A 21,568-nucleotide genomic window follows, 5' to 3' on the forward strand; every position below is an offset into this window, starting at 1 on the left:
AAAATACAATATAACACTAGTTTAGATGCAAGAACTACCTTGATCCACTGCATTTATAAATGAAGTGGGAAAGAAAAAGGATGCTCTGGCTCTACTGGTTTTCTTATGTAACAGCATGTTTTCATTTGAGAAATGTTCTATAGTTCAATTTGTTTCCCCTTACAGGATATTTTAACAGTCTACCCATTCAATAAAATCTCCAACTGGAGCAGTGGGAGCACATACTTTCACATGACAATAGGGAACCTGGTACGAGGAAACCGGCTCTTATGTGAGACATCTCTGGTAAGAAGAGTTTCCTCAACTTGGACAAAACAACCTCCTGATTTTTCCATTACATCCAGAATTGGTACAAAACAAGGGAGCCAAAACAGATAAATACCACTGCAGATACAAAAAGCATTCGCTGCTGTGTCAATAAAAGTGCCATTTGGAACTGGTTCCATGCTATATCGTGCTATCTGATGCAAAGACACAGGACACAATGAAAATAGTAATTTCCCAAATTCTTCCCCTACATCAAAATTCTATCCACCTGAAACATCAAGACTGAAAAACTATGTAAGAGGCTTTTTGTCTTGCATGTCTGCCTCCATCTATGCAGGAAAGCCAGCCTTGTAAGACTTTATACTTTCCAATGATTGGTACCAACTTTTTAACAATTGGCTTCAGACTGTCCAGAGGCTCAAAGAAGTATCACTGTATTAATATTTAAAGGTTTGTAAAGATAACAAAAACATTTGTAGGCTAACTTCTCTGACACAAAAGCCTGGATCCTTAAATACAAGAATCTTAGAGTACAAGTCAAGCTATAGAGTGAATACCCAGGTGACAGCAGAGCTATGCTCTGTAAAGTTTTGGAAACCTATGAAGAGTAGAAATAGGTAAGTCATTACTAAAACAGTGACAGCTATTGAAAGAGGTGTTCATGCAGGGAAGAACCTAAGAAGAAGATAAACCAGGGAGGAAATTCTAGTTATTTTTACTTCTGGAGCTCTCAGAGAGATTTAAGATTTTTTTCTTTCCTGACAGGGTTACAAAATGGATGACCTGTTAACATCCTACGTACGCCTGCTCATGAATGCTGTAAACAAGCAAAAGAACCTCCCAGCCTGAGAGTGGGGATAGAACTCATGACCTGTGTTTGTGCCAAACTACCTGTAATTTCATCTCTCATAAGAAATGCCATTTAAGAAAATATTAATCTTGGTGATCAGTCTTCTGGTCACACACTGGAAGAACTGAGTTGCTGAAATATTACTATGAGAGAAGCTCAAGTGAGCATGTGCTTTCAAATATCTGTAACACTTGTCTGTCTTAGATGTAGTATGAGAATTCCATTCAGATTTTGGATTAGATGGACTTTAATGTTATACGGGAGTGGGGGAACCCTATGAGGGCCTCTTATGATAGCCTGAATCTCCTCCATTCAAAGAAAGACATACATTAACAGTTGTCTTCCTTTTGGAAAGAATGACCCTTGTTGTATATGCACTTACCAAATGCATAAACTCCATGCTTCTTTGGAAACAAAAGTAATTTTTTTTTCTCCTACTGGAAATTCTAAGAGTGGAGCAATGCCCCTTCAGTAGTAGATAACTGGACACTTTGAAAGGTAAGATGCTGGTTTTCATCCTTTGATCCCTAGGTTATGTGTTGCATGTTACAGTAGCCTAGGACAGCCAGTTACAGAATGTAACTGTACTTCTTGCCTGCTGCTAAATTAACAGGCTGTCCCCTGACTTACCACTGCCTTGGTTAAATTAAATAGTCTTCTTTCTTCTACCTTTTATAATGCTCTTGGAAACTAATAACCATTTTTACTATGCGGTTTCTAGTAAGCTTAAACTTTAAATGAGTCTGGATTTTGGGTCCATTACTTTTAGTTGCTCCTATTTCAAGTTATAGATGTACTATTCAGTGCAAATCAGAATTGAAGAACTCAGTCTAACAAACATCTGTTGAAAAGAGACTTTTCTACTCTATAAAAATGTTCTCAACTTGAAGTTATGCAGACATTCCTTTATGAGACAAGAATAGCTTTAATTTCTCCTGATTCTGTTTCCTGTTTAGCAGACAGTTTGAGTGGTAAAATTTGATTCAGCTCTTATGTTCATCTCTCAGACCTTTGTAGACACACAGCTTTGGTCCCATAGCAACCAGAGTGTGCTGAGTGTCTAAAGCAGATATGCACCGTGCTGGGAGTAAGCTTGGATGATCCCCCTCAGAGAAAAAGTACTTCTCTCTTGCTCACAGTGAAACATGACGTGTCTTAAAAGCATTTACACCGAATTCCTTGAGACACAATCTGGCAGTGCTGGAAAAGCAGCTCTGCCTGATCTCTCAGCTTTGCCAATGGATGCACAAAGGGTCAGTCCCTCAGACGTGTGTGTGTGTGAAATTCAAACACTGATGGGATTTTTGTTGATGGGTGGCAGGGAAGAGCCCTACTCTGTGCATCTAAACGAGTGCCACACCTGTCAGAATAGTGATCCTTTTGCAAGCAATTAGACACTCCTGCTGTAATGTCCATTGCTGGCAATGGAAACACTGGAAATTCATTACTTGGAGTGGTTTTGATCTAACTGGCTATAAGTGAGAAGCGTTCAATAATTCACCTGTACAGAAAGAAATTCTGCAGCCAAACTGTACTGTTCTTGGTTTTTAAATAAAGATTGCAGAAAATCAACCACAATGTCTTTTTCTTAACAAGAAACTTGAGTATTTGCTCTAGATCCACGTAACTTAAATCTATCAAATATCTACTACAGCCTGTAAATGATCATAGCATCCCGTCTGTGTCCAAACACATTTTGTACAGCACAGCCTCTAAAAGGATAATACCCCTTTCTGCACATCCTTATCAACCAACATATCACCACAGAAGCAGCACAGATCTAAAACATGAACTCACCACAACAGTGTCTCAGGTTTGGGCAATCCCCAGGGTTCCTCAGAGTTGGTAATGCTTTCTGGTTCATCATTGCAAATGTAGTATTTTTTTTAACTGTACATTATACAAATTTTTTATTTTTGTGTGTGTGTGTAAAGATTTAAAATGTATTACAGTTAACTTTATTATAGGAACATACAAAGATATGATATTACAACATTTCAATCCACAATCCCACTTTTTGGTTAGACAGCACATGTGTGATAAAATGAGAGCTCTACACGATGCAGAACCTACACTGCTCATCAAGGCCTGAACCAAGGCAGGTAGCTGCTAATTCTTTTCTCAGTCTATAACACCCTCAGCACTTAATGGTGCTTTACAGACTAGTACAACCACATTTATTATGTTTGCCTGCAATCTATTCCTTCACCATCCAACCACTTCCGAAAAAAGTGTCAGTCATATCATCTAACACACACCACCTGACATCAGGAACCCTCTGTACCAAAGGCTGACCAATATTTGCCAACATTGCCCAGACTGCTGTAAAAATAAACACCAGGACGCAAACCCTAGAGAGCAGAGTAGTTGCCATAAAGACAGACAGCAAGTGATTAGCATAGCCTCTGAATGCAAACAAGCTTCCCATACTGTGCTTTCTAAAAGCAAAACCATTTTCAAGTGTACTCAGTTTATGTTAGTGATTTTAATTATGTAGAAGTAAGAATGTAAACTATAAATGCATGGAATGAGACAACAGCTTTTAGTAAGTGTAGGCTTCTGAGCCAAGTTCAACCTTGGTATAAGTCTGTACTCTCCAGTGGTGTGATACTGAGGATGAATTTGGCCAGCAGGCCGATTTACAACAATGGAAAAAAAGCATGCAGCTTATTTCTGACTGACACCTTGACTTTATCAAAAAAGAAAACAAGCATGTCAGCCTATCAACACACTGAGGAGAACTCATGAGCCTGCACTATATTCTGCTTGGTTTTTAAAAAGCAGACTCACAGAAGTAGAGGAAGATGCATTTTTTTTAAACTATTTATATTATTTCTCCTACTCCTTCAATTCCACTCTCCCACAAAAGGTATGGCAGTAATATGCACTACTGTAACTCTGCACATTGCAGGCTATGGGCAACAGAAGTATAAGAAAAATAATTGTGAAAAATTAATACTTTAGGAGATACTAAGAGAATATCATCTTCCACTAATACAGAGATCAGGGATTACGATGATTTTTTTCTGCCCACTGATTTTCCAAAATGTCCTGATGATAAGGACATAATCCAAATCCTAGAGAACTGAATGGCCTATCAAAAAAAATGATACAAACTCTTCTTTGAACTCTGAAGCTTACAAAGTCTGCTGAATTTCTAGCATGAGACAAGGTAAGGAGCACACACTAATTCTCTACTTGCACTACAAAAGTAATTCCATTCACCTCCACATCCACAATTTTCCACTGCTGAACTTGAGTGGCCACTGAAAGAATATCACCTATTGCCTGCTAGTTACATAGTCCTTCCCTATTAACCAGGAATGTGCTGCTGGGTGTTCCTCCACCTCCTTCCCAGGAGGGATACACAGCTGCTCAGACTCAGCACAAGGCATAGCCTGGGACTGAGATTGCAGGAACAGAGCAGAATGCTTTATGCTGAGGAGGATCTGCATAACCAACTGAGCTGAACCTAGAGCAGCACTTCTTGTGTTTCGTGCTGTGACAAAAATGCCAACAACAGGTTTACAGGATGGGTGTTTACAGTGGCCACACACTACTGCACCAAAAGACACATTCTCTGTGCCCTTAACTAAAAGTCAGTTTTAAGGCTAGTGAGGGAACAGCAAGTAGCCACGTGTTCTCCTAAAGCAATGACACAAGGATCTGCTCTCACTGGAATCTACAGAGTTTGTGGCCAGGAGAGGATAGAAGAGTTTGCTGTTAAACCTAGGCCATCCCTTCAGCAGTGTTACAATGGATACAGCATAACACAGTTAAAAGTTAATGGTAACTTAGGGCAACAAAAAGCAAAGCAGAGGAGGCAAACTGAGTTAGCAAAGACAGGGAGGATCTAAGAGATGCTCTGACACGCGGGATTTCCATAGCACAGAGTTAACCAGGTTTTCCCCCCACTGCTCTGGTATCAGGGGTGCAGTTCCAGGGGTAGGAGATCCAGCAAGCATATTAACACAATTTTAAGGGAGATTATTGCCCCAATCCAGTTGCTGCTCACACATACAAGAAATGGGGAAACTTTAACTTCTTGCTAGCTAATTCACCTGGGGCTGCAGGGTGGTGCCTGGGCCCAGCTGCTGTGTTCATCTGACCTACTAATCTACTCACTTTTCAGAAGATTTAAATCATGCCAGGGACAGAAGTCCTCCAGTGTTTGTCAGCCTCACAGAAGGGGAGGGGGAAAAGGGATTTTGAGGTTGCTCAGCTTAGTTCACAAGAAAATATGGGGGCATGCCTCCAGAGGACTGAAGGTCACTGTGATTTATACAGCGTGCAGGTGGGCTCAGGAGCAGCACTGATGATGGCTCACCCCTAAAGAAGTATCAAGAATGTTCAAAACCAGAACATTCCTCAGCACCTTGGGTTGTAGTAGCAGAGACAGCAGGACCACTGAAACTTCACTGGTGACAGGCAAAACTACAGAGCAGGACTATATGCTTGAGATGACACATTCATGACTGAGATCCTCTCTCTAAGTACACTCAGGTCTTAAGAAGAAAGGTGATGGGGAAATCTTATCTGGGTAAAAATTTTAAGAGAAGCACTTTCTGGGTTTTTTTCTGCATAAGACCACTTTTGCTACAAATTGTAAACATTAGAAATGCCTTCATGTAATTGGGCTTTCTGAAGCATGACCAACAAGCCTATATTCAGCTTGCAAATAAAGTGAGAACAGAGAAACTTAAGTGCCTAAACTGGTACCATATTATCCATTTGATTTCCCTGTGCAGAAGAATAACCAAGGCTCCAGCCACACTGCCTCAAGAAATATTAGCTACACCAGTGGATAGGACATGCTTTGTGTTGACCAGCAGAAGCTCTAGTAGCCATGGAGTAGTAGAGAACATTAGTAGTAGAGTAGGGAAAATTAAAGAGTGTTAATTCTAATAGAATGTTTTGTTTCCCCATAGTCATCTCCTCATCATGGAGAACCCTGACATGGCCTTGACAACTGAAATCTCCTCAGTACTGAACAGGGAAGCAGCAAAGCAAACTTCTGCAGCTGTCCTAGCACTGGGCCTAAACATACGAGCCAGCAGTGCAGATGCCATAGCTGTTGGTTCCTGAACCTTTCTAGTAAACCTACAAACCAGAAGGACTGTACAGCACCCATATATCCTCAGAAGGAAAATGGAGAAAGACCAGAACTTTTTGCATGTAGCAAAGACCAACAACTTTCAGAATATTTGCCTAGGTACTAAAAAGCCTAAAAATTTCTGCCCCCATAGTAAGAAGAAAAATGCTGATAACTTTATCTGAAAAAGAGCAAATCAGACATTTCTTCCAGCTCTACACTAAACCACTGTTTCCAAATTCCTTAGACTAAGAGGAATGGACAGAGAACCACAGTTCGATCGAGGAAGGAAAGATTGTGTACAATTCCACAAAGGCAAAAAGTGCTCTTATTAGCAAATTAATAACCAGCCTGTAAACTGCTCAAGCACAAACCATACTCCTCTTTCTGCCAGTGTTAATAGAAAACTGCTTGAGAAAAGGGATAGTCTATAGATGCAAGCAATACTACCAGAAGCAGGGGAAGGGACTACTTATCTTTGGTGTCACTTCTTAGTAATTGCCTCTGTAAATCAAGAGCTGCAGTGAGCAGCAGCTTTTGTAAGAGTGCAGTCAGGAGACTGACAGACCTGTTTAAGCAGAGTTTAAATCTAGAGCTTTGGGATGGGCCTTCTTGGATGCCAGCTCTGACAGCTTCTTCAGGCGTTTCTTCAGCTCCAGAGGGAATTTCTCATAGCACTTCTTGCACACAGGTTTCATGTCGAACTCCACAAATTTATTCCTTTAACACAAAGAACAGTTATTAAAATGGTATTTGCAAATTATATGCTTCTTTAATTCAAATCTCCACGGATCTGCACTTATAAAACAACTCATTTCCTTATCTGGTAAGAACAGAGACTGGGTTCTTACCAGGGAACTTGGGTCTTTAACACCCCTAGTTAAATAAGGAGCAAGATTTTGCTATATATTTGTATGTAAAAATCTAGAATGATTTTTTTGTTATTGTAGAATGCAAGTGTCACTTCAAAGGTCCTCTTTGTGATGAATTAGAGCTCCTTGGTGGAGCCAACCCAGCAGAGTAGGGTAAGGGTTTGAACCTGAGACAGGAAGAATGTAGGATTGCTTTTTTCCTGTCCCTCTTCTACATATCTGAGGCAAATAGCATAGTATTTTATTTCAAACTAATCTGTGGAATATTAAATATTGTCATTGAGGGGAGCATGCAAATTTAAGGAGACATGGAGGTTGAGGGTTGTTCAGGACAGGCAGTTCCTCAAAGCTCAGAGCTTTCCCTCTGTACTGCTGAATGAGTTCCCCTCTTACCCAACCTTCTTACAGAACAGGTTAATAAACAAAAATAAATCAGAGAGGATGCTGAGTGTCAGCTCCCTTTTAATCCTGAAATCAATGGAATTATAAGCACCTGCTCCCACAGAGAAGAGGTATACTGCCCCTCAGAGAGCCTCTGGATCATGGCTCCCCCAAGCTGATACCCTGCCTTAGGGGTGAATGTCTCACATGGTCCAAAATATGAACAATGACTTACTTCAGTGTGAGCTTGATGTTGCAGGTGGAGCAGGAGAAGCAATTCACACACCAGGCCTTGTTAAGAGCTGACACCACTGCAAAAGCAAAAGCACAAAGCAAGAAGAAACTGCCAGATTATCTGAATTCAGATTTATGCCCAAATTCAAATGTCGCCAGATGTGAAAACAAACACTGGTGCCTTGCAACTGTGGGACTGCAACAGCTGCACTAACAAATGGAGAGAGGACAGCAACCCAAAACAAGGAGAGAACAAATCTTACCATCTCCCTCTATCACGTGGCTGCAGTTGTAGCAAACATCTCCAAAGAGCTGCACAGAAAAAGAAATAAGAACAGGAACTCATGTTGCTGACTGCTCATGCTCCCCACATTACGCAGCTGGTGTGAACATTAAATCCTAATAATCAAAGAATTCCCAGATGCTGCAGTGGTCCCCAAATATACCAATTTAAATCTTCTGAATAACTTCTCATACACTTGCCAAATAGTCTATGTTCCTTTGGATCTCATACCACTAAATACTACAAAACCTTTTTTGTTGATGCCTCACACTCTACCACTGTTATGGGATCTTAAAGTCCTGTATATGTGGCAATTGGAGAAGAAAGGTTCAGTAGAGTATGATGCTTACTGTAGACAAACATCTCCTGATGCTCAACTATAAATACCAAAATAAAACGTAGAGCTTCTATCAAAACAGTAACACTTACCTCATTTATCTGACAGAAGAAAATACCAAACTCATAGCTGCTCCATAGAATCATACAGAAAAAAACAGAGTTTGATTGGCTTTTGAAACATAGTTTCCCATGCTTTAGACAACATAACAGTTGTCTCAGGCCCATGGAAGAAAGTATTACCAAAGATGGCCACACAAATAGTTTAGAAGTACAATTACAGGGATTTTAATCACAACCCGTGGTCAGTGCTTTTCTGTTAGTGGCACAAACTAAAATCAGTATCCCCAAGACATTTCTACTCTGTTCTCAACACTGCTTTTCCATCTATCAAGAAAAACTACTTTTTTCTGTTAAATCTCACAAATTTCTTAATATTGCATTGCCTCTACAAATTCAGATTACGCAAAATCTGCAGCTTTGCATATTAAAATGCAAAAAAGCATTTGCCAGTCAGAGCAAGTACCTCCAGCACAGATGGCAGAATTTACCTGGTTATAGTGAGTTTCACAATAAGCCAGTCCTTTTTTCTCATAGTGTCGGTGCCCCAAGAATGGCTTCTCACATTTGGCACAAACAAAATGCTGTAGAAGAAAAAAAGACATTCCATGGCAGAAAAAGTGAGTTTCTCATCACCAGGGAAAAACTTACACAGCTACAAATTATGGCTTAATACATGACACTTAATGGTTTGGGCTGGAAGGGACCTTAAAGCCCATCTTGTTTTACCTGCTGCCATGGGCAGGGACACCTTCCACTATCCCAGGCTGCTCCAAGCCCTGCCCAACCTGGCCTTGGACACTTCCAGGGATGGGACAGCCACAGCTTCTCTGGGTAACCTGCTCCAGTGCCTCACCACCAATTCTTCCTAACATCTAATCTAAATCTACTTCTTTCTGTTTAAAACTCTTGCCTCTTAATGCTTTAATGAAGCACAGACAGGAAAATCTTTACAGAAGCAAAAGAGAAGAGGAGATATTTAGTCTCTATAGTAATTAAGAGTTGTACTAAAGATAGGTAGAAGACCTGCTGGAAGGACAATCATCTTGTGTTCTATACTGATAGACTTGTGCATTATTATCTTGCTTGTTTCAGAGAAGAGAAACAGGAACATAAAACATATGAATACACTTCAAATGAGCAGCAGCATCTCTCTCAGTTCAAGCCCTAGGAGGCTTAAACGACTGAAAACATAAATCACTAAAACACTTCAAAGCAAGTTGTGATGACTCAGCTGAAAGTTATAGAAACAGTGAGGTGAAAAGGCAGTAGGAACTGCACTGGTTCTGTCTGCAGCAGGAATTCCAACACATTTATGCACCTGTTAACTGCAATTGGAAAGGACGTATCTTAAGTATATCACAGCAAATACGGAAATTTATTAGTAAGTAATTGCTGTGCAGTGAATCACATTCTGCAAGAATCTCTACAATGCAACTCAGGTATTTTAAAAATAAGGTTATTACAGCAGCGAGAGCACAGTTTTCCTGATGGCCCTGGTCACACACAAAAGGTGAAGACAGTCTGAAACATAAGCAATTTGGTTTTGTCGGAATTCACACATTACAGATCACCTACAGCTTCCAAATAGCACTAGTCCTTTTCCAAACTGGCTCCTGGAGGAAGTTTCAGATTCAGAGAGGCCTCACCTCGACATGCCATTGCTTTCCCAGCGCGTTGACCACGCGCCCCTCGATGGGCCTGCGGCAGGCCCCACAGATGGGGATCCCCATCTTGTCATGGCAGGGCAGGCAGTACAGCTCTCCCTTCAGCTCCCGGGCCTCGGCAGTCAGCTCCTTCCTGAAAACACAAACATGCCCTGAAGCAAGAACACTAAGGGAAGCTCTTTAATGCCCAGGATGAAATTTCGGAAGACTAAACTGGAACATTAACTTAGGCAACATTCGTGCTACAAATGCAGTCATTAAGCTGGTGAAATACAATCACTGTCAACTCATCTTTCTCAAATTGCCTTCTCCGTTTGCCAGACAAGAACTTATGTAGAACATCATGTCTTCAGCTACACACCCTTGCAGAAATAAAAGGCACACTTACACATGGAACAATGCAGTGCCATGCTAAGACTAAGACTTGAGCTGTCTCTGAATGGGAGAGCTCAGGTACAAGGACTATCCTAGCAGTGCTCAACGTTGAGTTACCTAATTGTACTGTTACCCAGTCTAGGGCTCTACTGTGCCCCAGTTATACTGCCTTTGTGGCAAAGTAATTCAGGTCAGACAGCGTGGTAATGGTCTGTGCCAGAACACTGACACAGCTCTTTTTTTGTTTTTTCTATCCAGGAATTCAAAATGAAACAATTTTGAATAGCCTGATAACTGCTCTCTTTGGACAACACTACTATGGCAATCTGCACACAGTCTTTCAGGTAAGTTCATCTCGAGGAAATATTTTCATTATAAAGTAGTGTCATTCAAGGTTAGAATAAGAGAACACTGAATGGCAAAATAAAACTAAAGCTTCTATAGGCTTTCCAAATTTATTTTGATTCCTTCTCACCCAATTTCTGTTTGTTCAACAGTGTGAAGGCAACAAATTTCAGACCTTGAGAAGGACTGTGCTGCTGACTGAAGTGTTCGTCTCTTTTCTTTTTTGTCAGAGTTTACAGTATGAGAACATACCCACAGTGGGTGCAGTTGAAGTGATCTGGATGGTAGGAATCATTCCTAAACATCAGAGGCTGCTCATCAATTATCAAGTGGCACTTCTGACAGATGTACTTGCCCAGTCCCTTGGCTTTTTCACGGTTATGGCAGGGCCTGCACAGATGCCTGGTTGAACAAAGTAAAGGAAATAAAGTATTAAAAATGCTTTCTCTTAAAACAACATACAATGCATACTGTAGGAAGTACTTTATTAAACACAAGTGTCTTCCAAGGTCAGACTAAACATAATTCACTTTGGTATCCAGTATTTCACACCAGTTGCACAGAGAAGAATATGTGGATAGAGCAGTCACAGAGCTGTATTTCCTTAGAATACTCCTTCAACATTCATGGATTTACATCCCATATCACAGTTATTCTTCTAGGTGTCCTTCCTAACACTTTAGATCTTTTCTGAGAGCTGGGCAAGGAAAGGTGGCAGCACCCTCTCTCTATTACTAACCATGGGATCCAAGCATAACAGAGGCATTACAGCACTGGGAGGGAGTCGAGGAGAGAGAATAAAAAGCATTAAACCAAAGTGCATTGCTTGCATGCCTTTACCATGGCTGGATTCATTAGTCTTCAACAGCCAGGACAAACAAGACACAATTGAATGCTGGCTCTTTGACATACAAATTCCTTTTAGTCCTAAGTTAAAGAAAATAAAGAACGATGCAATTTGCAATTTTGTGTGGTAAATGCAACTGTGTTCCTATCACATGTTCTAGAACACATTACAAGTACATCCCTGAACAGGTAGATAAAGGAAGTTCCTGGTAGAAAAACTCAGACAAAGGCATAAAAGAATTTGTGTAAAAGCTGATGGAACCCACCAGTTTTATCCCAATATTTAGGAGCTCTGAGGAGAAGCTGTTCAAGTTTACTTTGCCTATTACCTAACCCTCTAGCTGCAACGCTGCGTGCTGGGAACAATTTATGATAAAACAAACATGGCAGAGAAATGACTTCTGTGGGTTGCTTTGTCCCAAAACTAACAAGCCTGCTTAATTCCTTTCACTGCATCACTATGTCAAACACTTGCTGAGATTTACAGGTGTCACATGAAAGATGGGAGTTTAGATTTTTGCCTGTCAGTACCCCCAGGAAAGTCAAGACCTTGGTGTTCGACAGTCTGTCAGTGTCTCGTAACGAGACCCTTCACCAACAGGTTCACAAAGTTGGAGGGCACTTTGACCACCCTTTTAGGGGAAGCTCAACAGAGCCAAGACCCCTCAGCAGGCCCTGCCAAGGTGTTTTCCACTGCCGGCAACGGCGAAGGCTCACCTGAACAGTTCACAGAATAACCCTCTTTATAAACACAAATTAATCAGGTTTGAAGGTTGTCAGAGACAGATTCTAACTGCAAAAATATGTTTTAAAGCAATCTACTGATACATATACTAAGCAAGCACAAGCTCTGACACCAAGCAATCTACTAACATGCTACAGGGTGAGCACAAACACACGCTCTAGTCCTAAAAGCAGCATTTAATGACACAAAGTATAATTTTCACCCAAGGCATCCCCCTGGGGAGGGGAAAAGATGGACTCAGTGCCTCAACTAATCCCAGCAGTTTCACTGAAGGTCTTCTCCCACTTTCCCCCTATCCCCAACCTACTATTATACTATTTTCTTCGTGTTTTGGTGAAGTTTGCATGGCTCTAGTCACAAATACCTTTTATTTCTGATTGGTGTACCTAATGGGAGGGGCAGCTGGTCATGGCTTGGCATCTGAGGAGGGGGTTTAACACGGTATTTGGCTTTAGCAGCAGAACATCTTGATTCTCCCTTATCAGACAGGTATTGTATGGTCTCAGTACCACAGTGTTCTCCCATTCTGCTGGGATTTCAATGGAGGAGAGCTATGTAATCTCCATTTTGTTCCACACTCCGTTATGTTTCTCTGAGCAGATGTTTACTGTTGTACTGGGGAGCATGTCTACCTCAGTCTGTCCAGGGAGTTGCAGCTGCTTTTTACCCTAGAACTCTGAATCTCCTCTAGATTTAACCCTATCCATCATCCCACAACAGGTCATTCTCAAAACACACCAGACAAAAGGAAAAGTTCAAATGCAAAGGGCAGATTTATGGATGAAGCAGTGTGTTCTTCCTCCAAAACTCTGCTGTGATGAATCACTTACCCTTAGATCTGTAAAATGGGGATAAGAATACAACACAGATGTTGTTGTGAGACCTCAAACACTTATGACCCTCAACTGGCAGGCGCCTGCCTAAGTGCTAAGTATCATTATTATTCTCTTAAAAATCTGAGTCCTCCTCTCAGCAACTGTCTCTGTCCAGGGCTGGAACTACTGTTTGCCCAGACAGAGTCCAGAAAAAGCAGACAGCACCCCATTATAGGGAAATATGCAGCTGTGCTCATCTCAGCATAAAGGCATCAATTTTATTCAGTACTGTCAAATGCAGAGTAATTATACAGGGCAGGACATGGGGACCCCGAAGCAAGTGTCCTGAAAGAGACCCCTCTCACTCAGCTGAATGAGATGCCTTCAGCCATTTGCACTGATAAACCATTATCAACCCCCTCCCCACTCACAAACCCTCTGCCCTCCCACAGACCCTCCTCTATTGCAAGCAAAGGGAAGTGTTGGACAGGCTAAGCTGTTGCCATAGCAGCCTCCCCTCTCCCTCTACCCCTCCCCACTCCCACCATTATGGAATTATCCCATTCTGAAATGTCCTGTTGTGTCTATTAATACGAGATTTCCCACAAACAATGCTTCTCTCCACCCTCCTAAAATAATCAGGGGACTCCAAGGAGTCTGTGTTCACGGCTAGGAGTTCAGTAGCAGCCTTCAGTAAGCACCATGAATACTGGAATATTCATGCAGGATATTCATATCTATACAGGCAGCAGCACTCCCAGTGCCAAGAACTCAGCTGGGATGAAGACTGCTCCTCAGTGCTGAGGTCTCCTCTCCCCTGCTCTGTTGTGTGACTGAGCTGATAATGCACTATCAGAGCGAGGAGGACACTATATAGAGGACCTCCCTCTCCACCCTCAGCAACTCTGCAACTCTGCACTCTTTTGGAATCACCTCGTTTTCTCGGTTCTGCTTCTATTTGGTTTGCTGTCATCAGGAGGAATTCCTTGAGACTTTCCCCAAAAGGACCCTATACTCCCCCCACAGGACTGCACTGTAAAGAGGTAAGAGACACAATTCTGTTAGAAGGGGCTTTAAGAGCTTTCTTCTTTCAGGAGCATTTTTTAGGAGCTTTCCTAATGTCATTAGTCTTAGCCAGTGAGGAGCAAAGACACACATAATGAGATGGCTGAATATAATGTAAATGTCTGAACCTAAGAATAAGGCAGCATTTTTTGAATTTCAAAGATTAATTTCCTTGTCTTTCTTTACATTGCTCTTTCAAAACAAAAAAGTTTCCAAACTTTTGTACCTAATGTATATCCATTTGTGCCAGCTGTCTGGTATGTCCAGTGCTCTCTGACACTGCTTTGATGCTCACAAAACCCAAGTATTTCAGCTGAAGGGTGATGGTCTCAGCAGGGAGTGATTTTCAGGAGAATAACTTCGGTCAGAAGCAGAGTCTTTCTAATGAAGAGTACTCTGAGTGAAAGATAGGAGGCACTCCCATTTGACAAGACACTAAATCCATAATCATAACAACACACAAAACAGTGTAATCACAAACCAGAAACTACAGCAGCTGGGGGCAAGAACAGGAATTTTTGATATCCACCACAAACCCTAACGTAGAGTTCATACTTATTGGCAGTGGGTGTTCTAACAGAGCTCTGAACTAGCCAGGTAACTAACTCAGGGTGACCTAAAGATTTCTTCTGCTAGTTAATTGTTTCATTAATGGCAGATGGAGCATCTGCTGTGAGAGTGATTGCGTTATGTCCGCACCGACAGCCTTGGGGATTGTTATCTTGCTTGTTTCTGAGCAGAAGAGAAACAGGGCATAAAATATGGTCACTGTGCATACACTTGGAATGAGCAGTGACATTCCCATTACAGCTCAGCCCTGGGAGGCCTGGGATAATGGCCCCTTCCAGAACAGTGCTCTGTTTAGCAACACATAAATCACTAAATATTCACACAACACCAAGAGCGCAATCCAAGCGGAAATTATTGGATAATGAGCCAGACTCCTAAAGGAGTCTGTGGAGTCACAGCCTCTTGCACTATATAGCTTAACACAAATTACACATTCTAGGTAATTTGGCAAGGTTTCCAGTTTGCTCCTAGCATTTATACAGACTAGTACGACAGGCTTTCTAGGACTCCCAGTGCTTTTTTTGTAAGCATAAAAATCCAAAACGGAAACCTAAAAACCAAGAAAAATAGAAGTGGAACTGCACATAACAGCAGGGGGCTTTCAACACTGTCTACAGAACACACTGGTCAGAGAATGATTACTTTTATAAAATTGCAGCATTTTGTTGAAAACATATAAATTCTAAAAATAAGATCAACAATTCATTCTACTGACATCAGCTTTTTTCCTAACCTACTCAAGTGCTACACCACAGTTTTCACCCAATAAGCAGAATTGTAAAATACATAAAAGCTTTAATTAACATTTCCTTCTAATTTAAAATATAAACAAAATTAGAAGGAGGACCAATTCCCTTTTCTGTGATTTCTAATCAGATAGTGAAAAACATCTTCCTTCACCTTGCTCTCAAAAGTAAATTGGGTAAGAGCAGCTCTCCTACGAATCACTCATTTGCAAAGACTGAATTTATTTCAATTTTATCAGTAGTTCTAAGCCTCTCTCTTCCTGATACTGACATAGTGGGCTTCTTAGATACCTCTGACACTCTCCTTTTTACTCCACCCCACAACACTTTGCACTGAAAGCCATGTCTGGATAGAAATTCATGGCAGACCCAATGCTGCCATCAGTGAGGATTTAACTCTCAACTTTCAAGTCTTGCCTATTCCAAGTCTGGCACTGAAACTCAGCTGAGTCTGAATCCCCAAGATCCTCCTCAGGAACCTGGCTCAAACAGAATCAGTTCAATGTATCATGCTACTAAACCCCTAACAAGCTTGCAAAGAGGGAAAACTCTGCTTACTGCTTCTCTTCCTGAACGGATTTAAATCATTTCAATAAGAGCCACCCCAGTCTGTTCCATTAGACAACCCTTGCTTTTGCCTTTTCAGCTTGCTCAGGTGTCACAGCCATGGATACAGTAATGTTTAGTCATCAGACCACCCCACCACTGACAGGTGTGTACATCAACATCACCTGATGACTTTTTTTGCAGATGAAAAGCACAATTAAACAACAGGTCTGACACAAAAAAAGGCTTAATAGCAAGAACATGAGGTGATAGGCACTATTGTAAATTAAAAGTAAAAAGGCATGGTCTTGTGTTTCTCCTTTGGTGTGCAACAGAAAAACACATACCTAAACTAATTCCATCCAGGGAGGACAAGTATTTGAGTTAACATCACCATCACATACAAACTTCAAACTCTTGTGTTCCAGAATACTTCCAAGTCTTACTTGGTAAGGGACAAAGGAACACTAGAAACAAAAAATTGCAGGCTTCTCTGCAAACCCATGAGCTTCATACAAAAAACCTGCAACAGGGCATTTTCCTTTAGTACATGAAAGCAGGATTTCACATGTATTTTTATGGATAAAATGCCCTTGGACATAAGGGCTGTACAGTCTTCCTTGCACATGCAGTTGCAAGTAATGGCAAGATAATAACTTGTTATTAAGACTCAAATCTGGAAGGATATCCAGGCAATGCATGGAGTAAGAAGGGCCCTCTGTGGCCATAGGAAGAAATTTCAATTTCTGAATTTCATTCAGTCCCCCTTCTGTTGATTCTGCCTCTTCAACTGTGAATCAAACAGAAACAGTCCAGCACATTAACCTCTAGCTACTGCAGTTTTCTGTTCCCCTGAAAGTAACAGCAGCCAAAAAAGAAATTAATTATCTGGAATTTTGCTTACATTTCCCAATATATTTGTCTGTCCTTAATCCCATTTCAGTTTCTTGATTATCCCAATATTTTTAGACATCTGAATAATGAGCTATGTTGGGAAGCTGGATGCACTGTATACTGGATATATTTAAAGATGTATTGAATAATATAGAGAAATGATCAGTCAGTACAAAATGCAAAGGTTAAGCACAATGGAGGTACTGCTGCACATACTGTAACACCTCTGAGGAATCCAAGAAACAGAGAGAATGCTGGAATTTCAGATGGCCTGCATTTTCCCACCACCTACACCCACTGATGAGCAATGTATAAAAAGCCATTGGGAGGTGCCCAGAAAATCTTATCACTTTCTGTTGATGCTGTTCAGGACACTGCAAACACAGACTGGCAAAGCTAAGCTCAGTTTTACTAAGCTGCTACTTGGAAAAGGCCCTGAATAAGCTACATGAAGCTCAGACTTTTGAGGGAGGAAAAGAGAGAGCTATGCTGTAGGGAAGGATGGCACTTTGACAAGTGACTGACAGCATGGGTATTATTTAATAATCTTTAAGTCAATTCAGTGTCAAATGGGATATTGCTACCCATTTGAAAACTTTCCAACCATACTGGAAATAGGTGCATTTGTCTTAAATACAGGACTTTAGACTAAAATAATCCTCAAAGATTTTCAGGAACCCTGCAGATTTTTTTAATAAAAACAATACCTGACCTGTCTTCCATCTCTTCTAGGAACAAGACAGATATTCTAAGCTAGGTCACCTTACAACATATACCTGTGCTCAGAAAAGCTTACTCATTAGGAGCCCCTCAGTCCTGCATCAGGATTTCAAATTAAAACATGGCAAATACTTTCTAGCTAGACATACAAAACTCACTTCTGCTCCTCTTAAATAGACACAAGCATCTCACTACTTGGTTATACAACTGACCTAGCACAGGTTGGAGACAAGCCCATCACCAGCTAGCCAGCTCTTTATTAAGGTTCCCTCCACAGGAATTACTGGTCTGGAAAACCCAGCCAGGCAGGGGGTATTCAGGATTTTAATGCAAGGGTTTATACTCAGACTGACCTGTCACATTAAACACCAATACCAGCAAACAGGAGACATCACTGATTTCCATGTGTAGTTTTTTGGGTGTTTTGTTGGGGTTTTTCTGGTTGGTTGGTTGGTTTGTTCCACAAACCCAGGCTCTTTTGTAATATACTGTCTTAATTCTTTCAGGTTTAGGGTGGTTTTTTTCCTTCAAAACTGTGGGGAAAAATGAACGGCCCAGTAGATTCAAGCCCACTCTTCAATTGCTCAAATCAATCAAATTTTGCTCTGGAAACGTCAGAGCAATGTGGCAAAGAGACACACATGGAGAACATCCTTTTTGCCACTTTCTACTTCCTGGACTTCATCCTGGCTTTTGCTGGCAATGCCCTGGCTCTTTGGCTCTTCCTTCGGGACCAGAAGTCAGGCACACCCGCCAACATTTTCCTGATGCATCTTGCTGTGGCTGACCTGTCCTTTGTGCTGGTACTTCCCACCCGGCTGGTGTACCATTTTTCTGGTAACCACTGGCCATTTGGTGAGATCCCTTGCAGACTCACCGGCTTCCTTTTTTACCTCAACATGTATGCCAGCATCTACTTCCTTATGTGCATCAGCATCGACCGTTTCCTGGCCATTGTGCACCCCGTGAAGTCCATCAAGCTCCGCAGGTCCCGGTATGCCCACGTGGCATGTGCCTTTCTGTGGGTCATTGTTGGGGTGGCAATGGCACCTCTGCTGCTCAGTGTGCAGACAGTCCAGATGGAAAACACAACCGTCTGCCTGCAGTTATACAGAGAAAAGGCCTCACGTCACGCCCTCGTGTCCTTGGCAGTGGCGTTCACCTTCCCCTTTGTTACCACAGTGACTTGCTACTTACTCATCATCCGAAGCCTGAAGAGTGGGAACAGAGTTGAGAAACACCTGAAGGAAAAAGCTGTCAAAATGATCATCATGGTCCTGATGATCTTTCTGATTTGCTTTGTACCTTATCACGTCAATCGCTACATTTACATTCTCCATTACAACGGCACCAAAACTTCCTGTGAGACACAGCGAATCCTGGCCCTCAGCAACCGTGTCACCTCCTGCCTCACCAGTCTCAACGGGGCCTTCGACCCAGTCATGTATTTTTTCGTAGCTGAGAAATTCCGAGAGGCTTTGTGCAACCTGTTCTGCATTAAAAAGACTGTAATGCTGCCTCAAACATACGAGGGTAAGACAAATGAAAGCTCGCTAAGTGCTAAATCTGAACTGTGAACGTGACTCTTGTCACTGCTTTGACTTAAGGACACTCACTTCCACCAAAAGCAGCTGAGAGCACAAATAGCTGGTGAGACAGTCCACACAGAGTCAAACTCAGCCCGAGAAGGGAAGTTCTGTTGGTTTTGTGGGACTGCAATTAGCAAGAACTCCTCTGACAACAGAGATCACATCTGCTTGTCTTACTGAAACTGCAAACAGAAGGACACTTCTACTGATTTCCAAGATGTGAAACTGAGGGTTGAGCACTTAGGAACAGGGAAAGGGGCAAAGAGGAAAATGGACCTTTTTTTTTTTTTTTTCAAAGAACTTAATCCCAAAGCACTCAGTAACGACTCTTCTGCACAATGCATACAGCCTTCTCTAAAATTTCATATTGTGCCAGCAGTAGAGATCCACTCCTGAGACAGACCTGCCTGAGGAGAAAACAACACCCTAGCACATCTTGCCCAAGTCTCCAAATTCAAAGCATTTATACATAGTAGAGAGAAAACTGGTACTAAATGGTGACAAGAAAAAAAAAAAACAAAAACCACCAAATGCTGCAGTGAACCTAGCCTGGACTGGAATTAAGACAGGCCTTACAATGTGGGGGTTTTTAATTTTTCCCACCATTCAGAGCTGGAGATGAGCACAAAACTTCTCACTACCTTCGCTATCTGCACTCTGCCATTGTCTCAAAGCTGCAGACAGAGGTTGGACAACATTAATACACTGTCTCTTTTATGCAGTTCCCTGCAAAACCCCAGATATCCTGATAACCCTCAAACTGAGGAGTGGAAAAGGGCTGTTTGGGAATACAGCATTCATGTTTGCTACATACTGAATTGTAAAAAATATGAACCCAAATGGCAGAAGTGAAGAAAAGTAAGTGCTTGAAGAAGTGAAGTCTACTTGGTCCAGAAGAGACTCGTATCTTTAAAATGGTTTTACAACTTTTTTGTGACTTATCTAGCAAGACTATTCCTTCCCTGTGGATAACGCAGGGATTATCTTTATTTTCACTAATACAAACTGCATCATGTAGAATATGCTTGGAACTGACAAGCAGACTAGAGAAGACCAGGTACAATAAGAAGGGTGAAAAAGAATGCAACAGTTTCCAATAATATTTACTAGAAGACTGCTTCAATGCTATGGAGATAAATATTTTAGGAAATCATATGAGAGGTGAAATACATTTTTATAAGCTCTTTACCACCGTAGATTCGGCCCACAAATTATGAAATCAAACATACTTTTATCTTGCTTGAACTGCTTCAATCCTAACTGCTTTCCCAAAACATCTTAAGTGCTATCCCAACAGCCCATTCTAACAAGCTTAGGTGTCAAAGAAAAATCAATGATGCCCAGCTCCAACTGGCACGAAGGCACAGCAGTTGCATACAGAATGGAAGGGAAGAGGGAGTTGAGAGGACTCCCTGCTGGACTGGATACAAGTATATAACCTTTCCTTTCTTTCTTCACCATTTAGCTAGTGAAAATATAAACTCTAGGATAAACTACTAGGCTTTGCTCATGACATATGAAAGCCTAAATAAACTATGAATCGTGCACTGTCTGCTAACTGCTGGATTGTTTTATTTTCCTATCATGGAATGGTTTTGTATAAGCTCTCTTTTGTCTTTTTATTTCTTACTTTTTAATTAAATGTATTAATTGACCTCTATGACTCATTTTTATATTTCTGGATATAAAATGAATGATTTCTGAAGACCAGTGAAATCACATGCTGAACAGACTGCTGTGATCATCTTGGCCTTTTTCTATACCCTGATTTCCTGCTCAGCAGCTTACTTGATAAATAGTCTGCCCGGGATCACATAATTCCTTTTTCTCATGTACTATTCAGCTTTCTTCCTGAAATCCCTTCCTTCTGCCTGAAATCCCTTTCTTTTCCAGAACCCATCCACTAGCTACTAAAATTTGAGTTTCTACATGTTCCACTGGATGAAGAACACTGTTCTTCATTCCATTTCCCATATAAAAGGTTATTCCTTAAAGCTTCTCCTGTACCTTTTCAAGCTTTTCCTCTGTGCACAACTAACTGAGCACTCTCAGCATCTCACTGCTGTATCAATAACACACTGATAAAACTTTCCAAGCTCCTTCTCTGTCTTACCTGCCAGCATTCTTCACGAAGCCCAGATCAGCAAGGGTTACATCGCAGAGCTCACAGCGGAAACATTCTGGGTGCCAGTTGTTGTTCATTGCCTTGATAACACGTCCAATAATGAACTCACCTGCAAAAGGAAAGCAGCAGCTTGAGATGCATCAGA

At 41.4% G+C, this 21,568-nt stretch overlaps 3 protein-coding genes across 7 annotated transcripts in view; 2 read left to right on the forward strand and 1 right to left on the reverse strand.

Moving 5' to 3' along the window:
* MYO7B (myosin VIIB) overlaps window positions 1-2,676 on the forward strand; it is a 52,977-nt gene extending 50,301 nt beyond the window's left edge. For all 4 annotated transcript variants that reach the window (XM_027661972.1, XM_027661971.1, XM_027661968.1 and 1 more), the window contains 2 exons: window positions 166-285; window positions 1,033-2,676. In XM_027661972.1, the coding sequence (XP_027517773.1) occupies window positions 166-285; window positions 1,033-1,116 (204 nt within the window). In that variant the 3' untranslated portion in view covers window positions 1,117-2,676. The remainder of the gene's footprint in view (window positions 1-165; window positions 286-1,032) is intronic.
* Window positions 1-21,568, reverse strand: part of LIMS2 (LIM zinc finger domain containing 2) — a 46,974-nt gene that overhangs the window by 10,352 nt on the left and 15,054 nt on the right. Inside the window, exons 4-10 of one of the 2 annotated variants that reach the window (XR_003530700.1) lie at window positions 21,412-21,532; window positions 11,015-11,164; window positions 10,025-10,175; window positions 8,867-8,959; window positions 7,960-8,008; window positions 7,698-7,773; window positions 6,778-6,929 (exon numbers count right to left, since the gene is read on the reverse strand). Coding sequence is in view for 1 of the 2 variants with exons in the window: in XM_027661989.1 (XP_027517790.1) it covers window positions 6,782-6,929; window positions 7,698-7,773; window positions 7,960-8,008; window positions 8,867-8,959; window positions 10,025-10,175; window positions 11,015-11,164; window positions 21,412-21,532 (788 nt within the window). In the remaining variant the exon portion in view is untranslated. Of the gene's footprint in view, window positions 1-3,012; window positions 6,930-7,697; window positions 7,774-7,959; window positions 8,009-8,866; window positions 8,960-10,024; window positions 10,176-11,014; window positions 11,165-21,411; window positions 21,533-21,568 lie in introns of those variants that run through there. The other variant, XM_027661989.1, reaches the window with a different exon arrangement.
* On the forward strand, window positions 14,086-20,902 carry GPR17 (G protein-coupled receptor 17). Its single transcript, XM_027661990.1, has 2 exons — window positions 14,086-14,211; window positions 18,216-20,902. Exon 2 carries the CDS (start codon window positions 18,255-18,257, stop codon window positions 19,284-19,286), a length of 1,032 nt encoding a protein of 343 aa, XP_027517791.1. The 5' UTR covers window positions 14,086-14,211; window positions 18,216-18,254; the 3' UTR covers window positions 19,287-20,902.

The sequence above is a fragment of the Corapipo altera genome, unplaced genomic scaffold (genome assembly GCF_003945725.1).
Source record: "Corapipo altera isolate COAL_440 unplaced genomic scaffold, ASM394572v1 175, whole genome shotgun sequence".
Lineage (NCBI taxonomy): Eukaryota > Metazoa > Chordata > Aves > Passeriformes > Pipridae > Corapipo > Corapipo altera.

Bases quoted from the DNA above. Each gene is read 5' to 3' on its own strand.
- GPR17 (XM_027661990.1), top strand. From the start codon at position 18,255: ATGAACGGCCCAGTAGATTCAAGCCCACTCTTCAATTGCTCAAATCAA.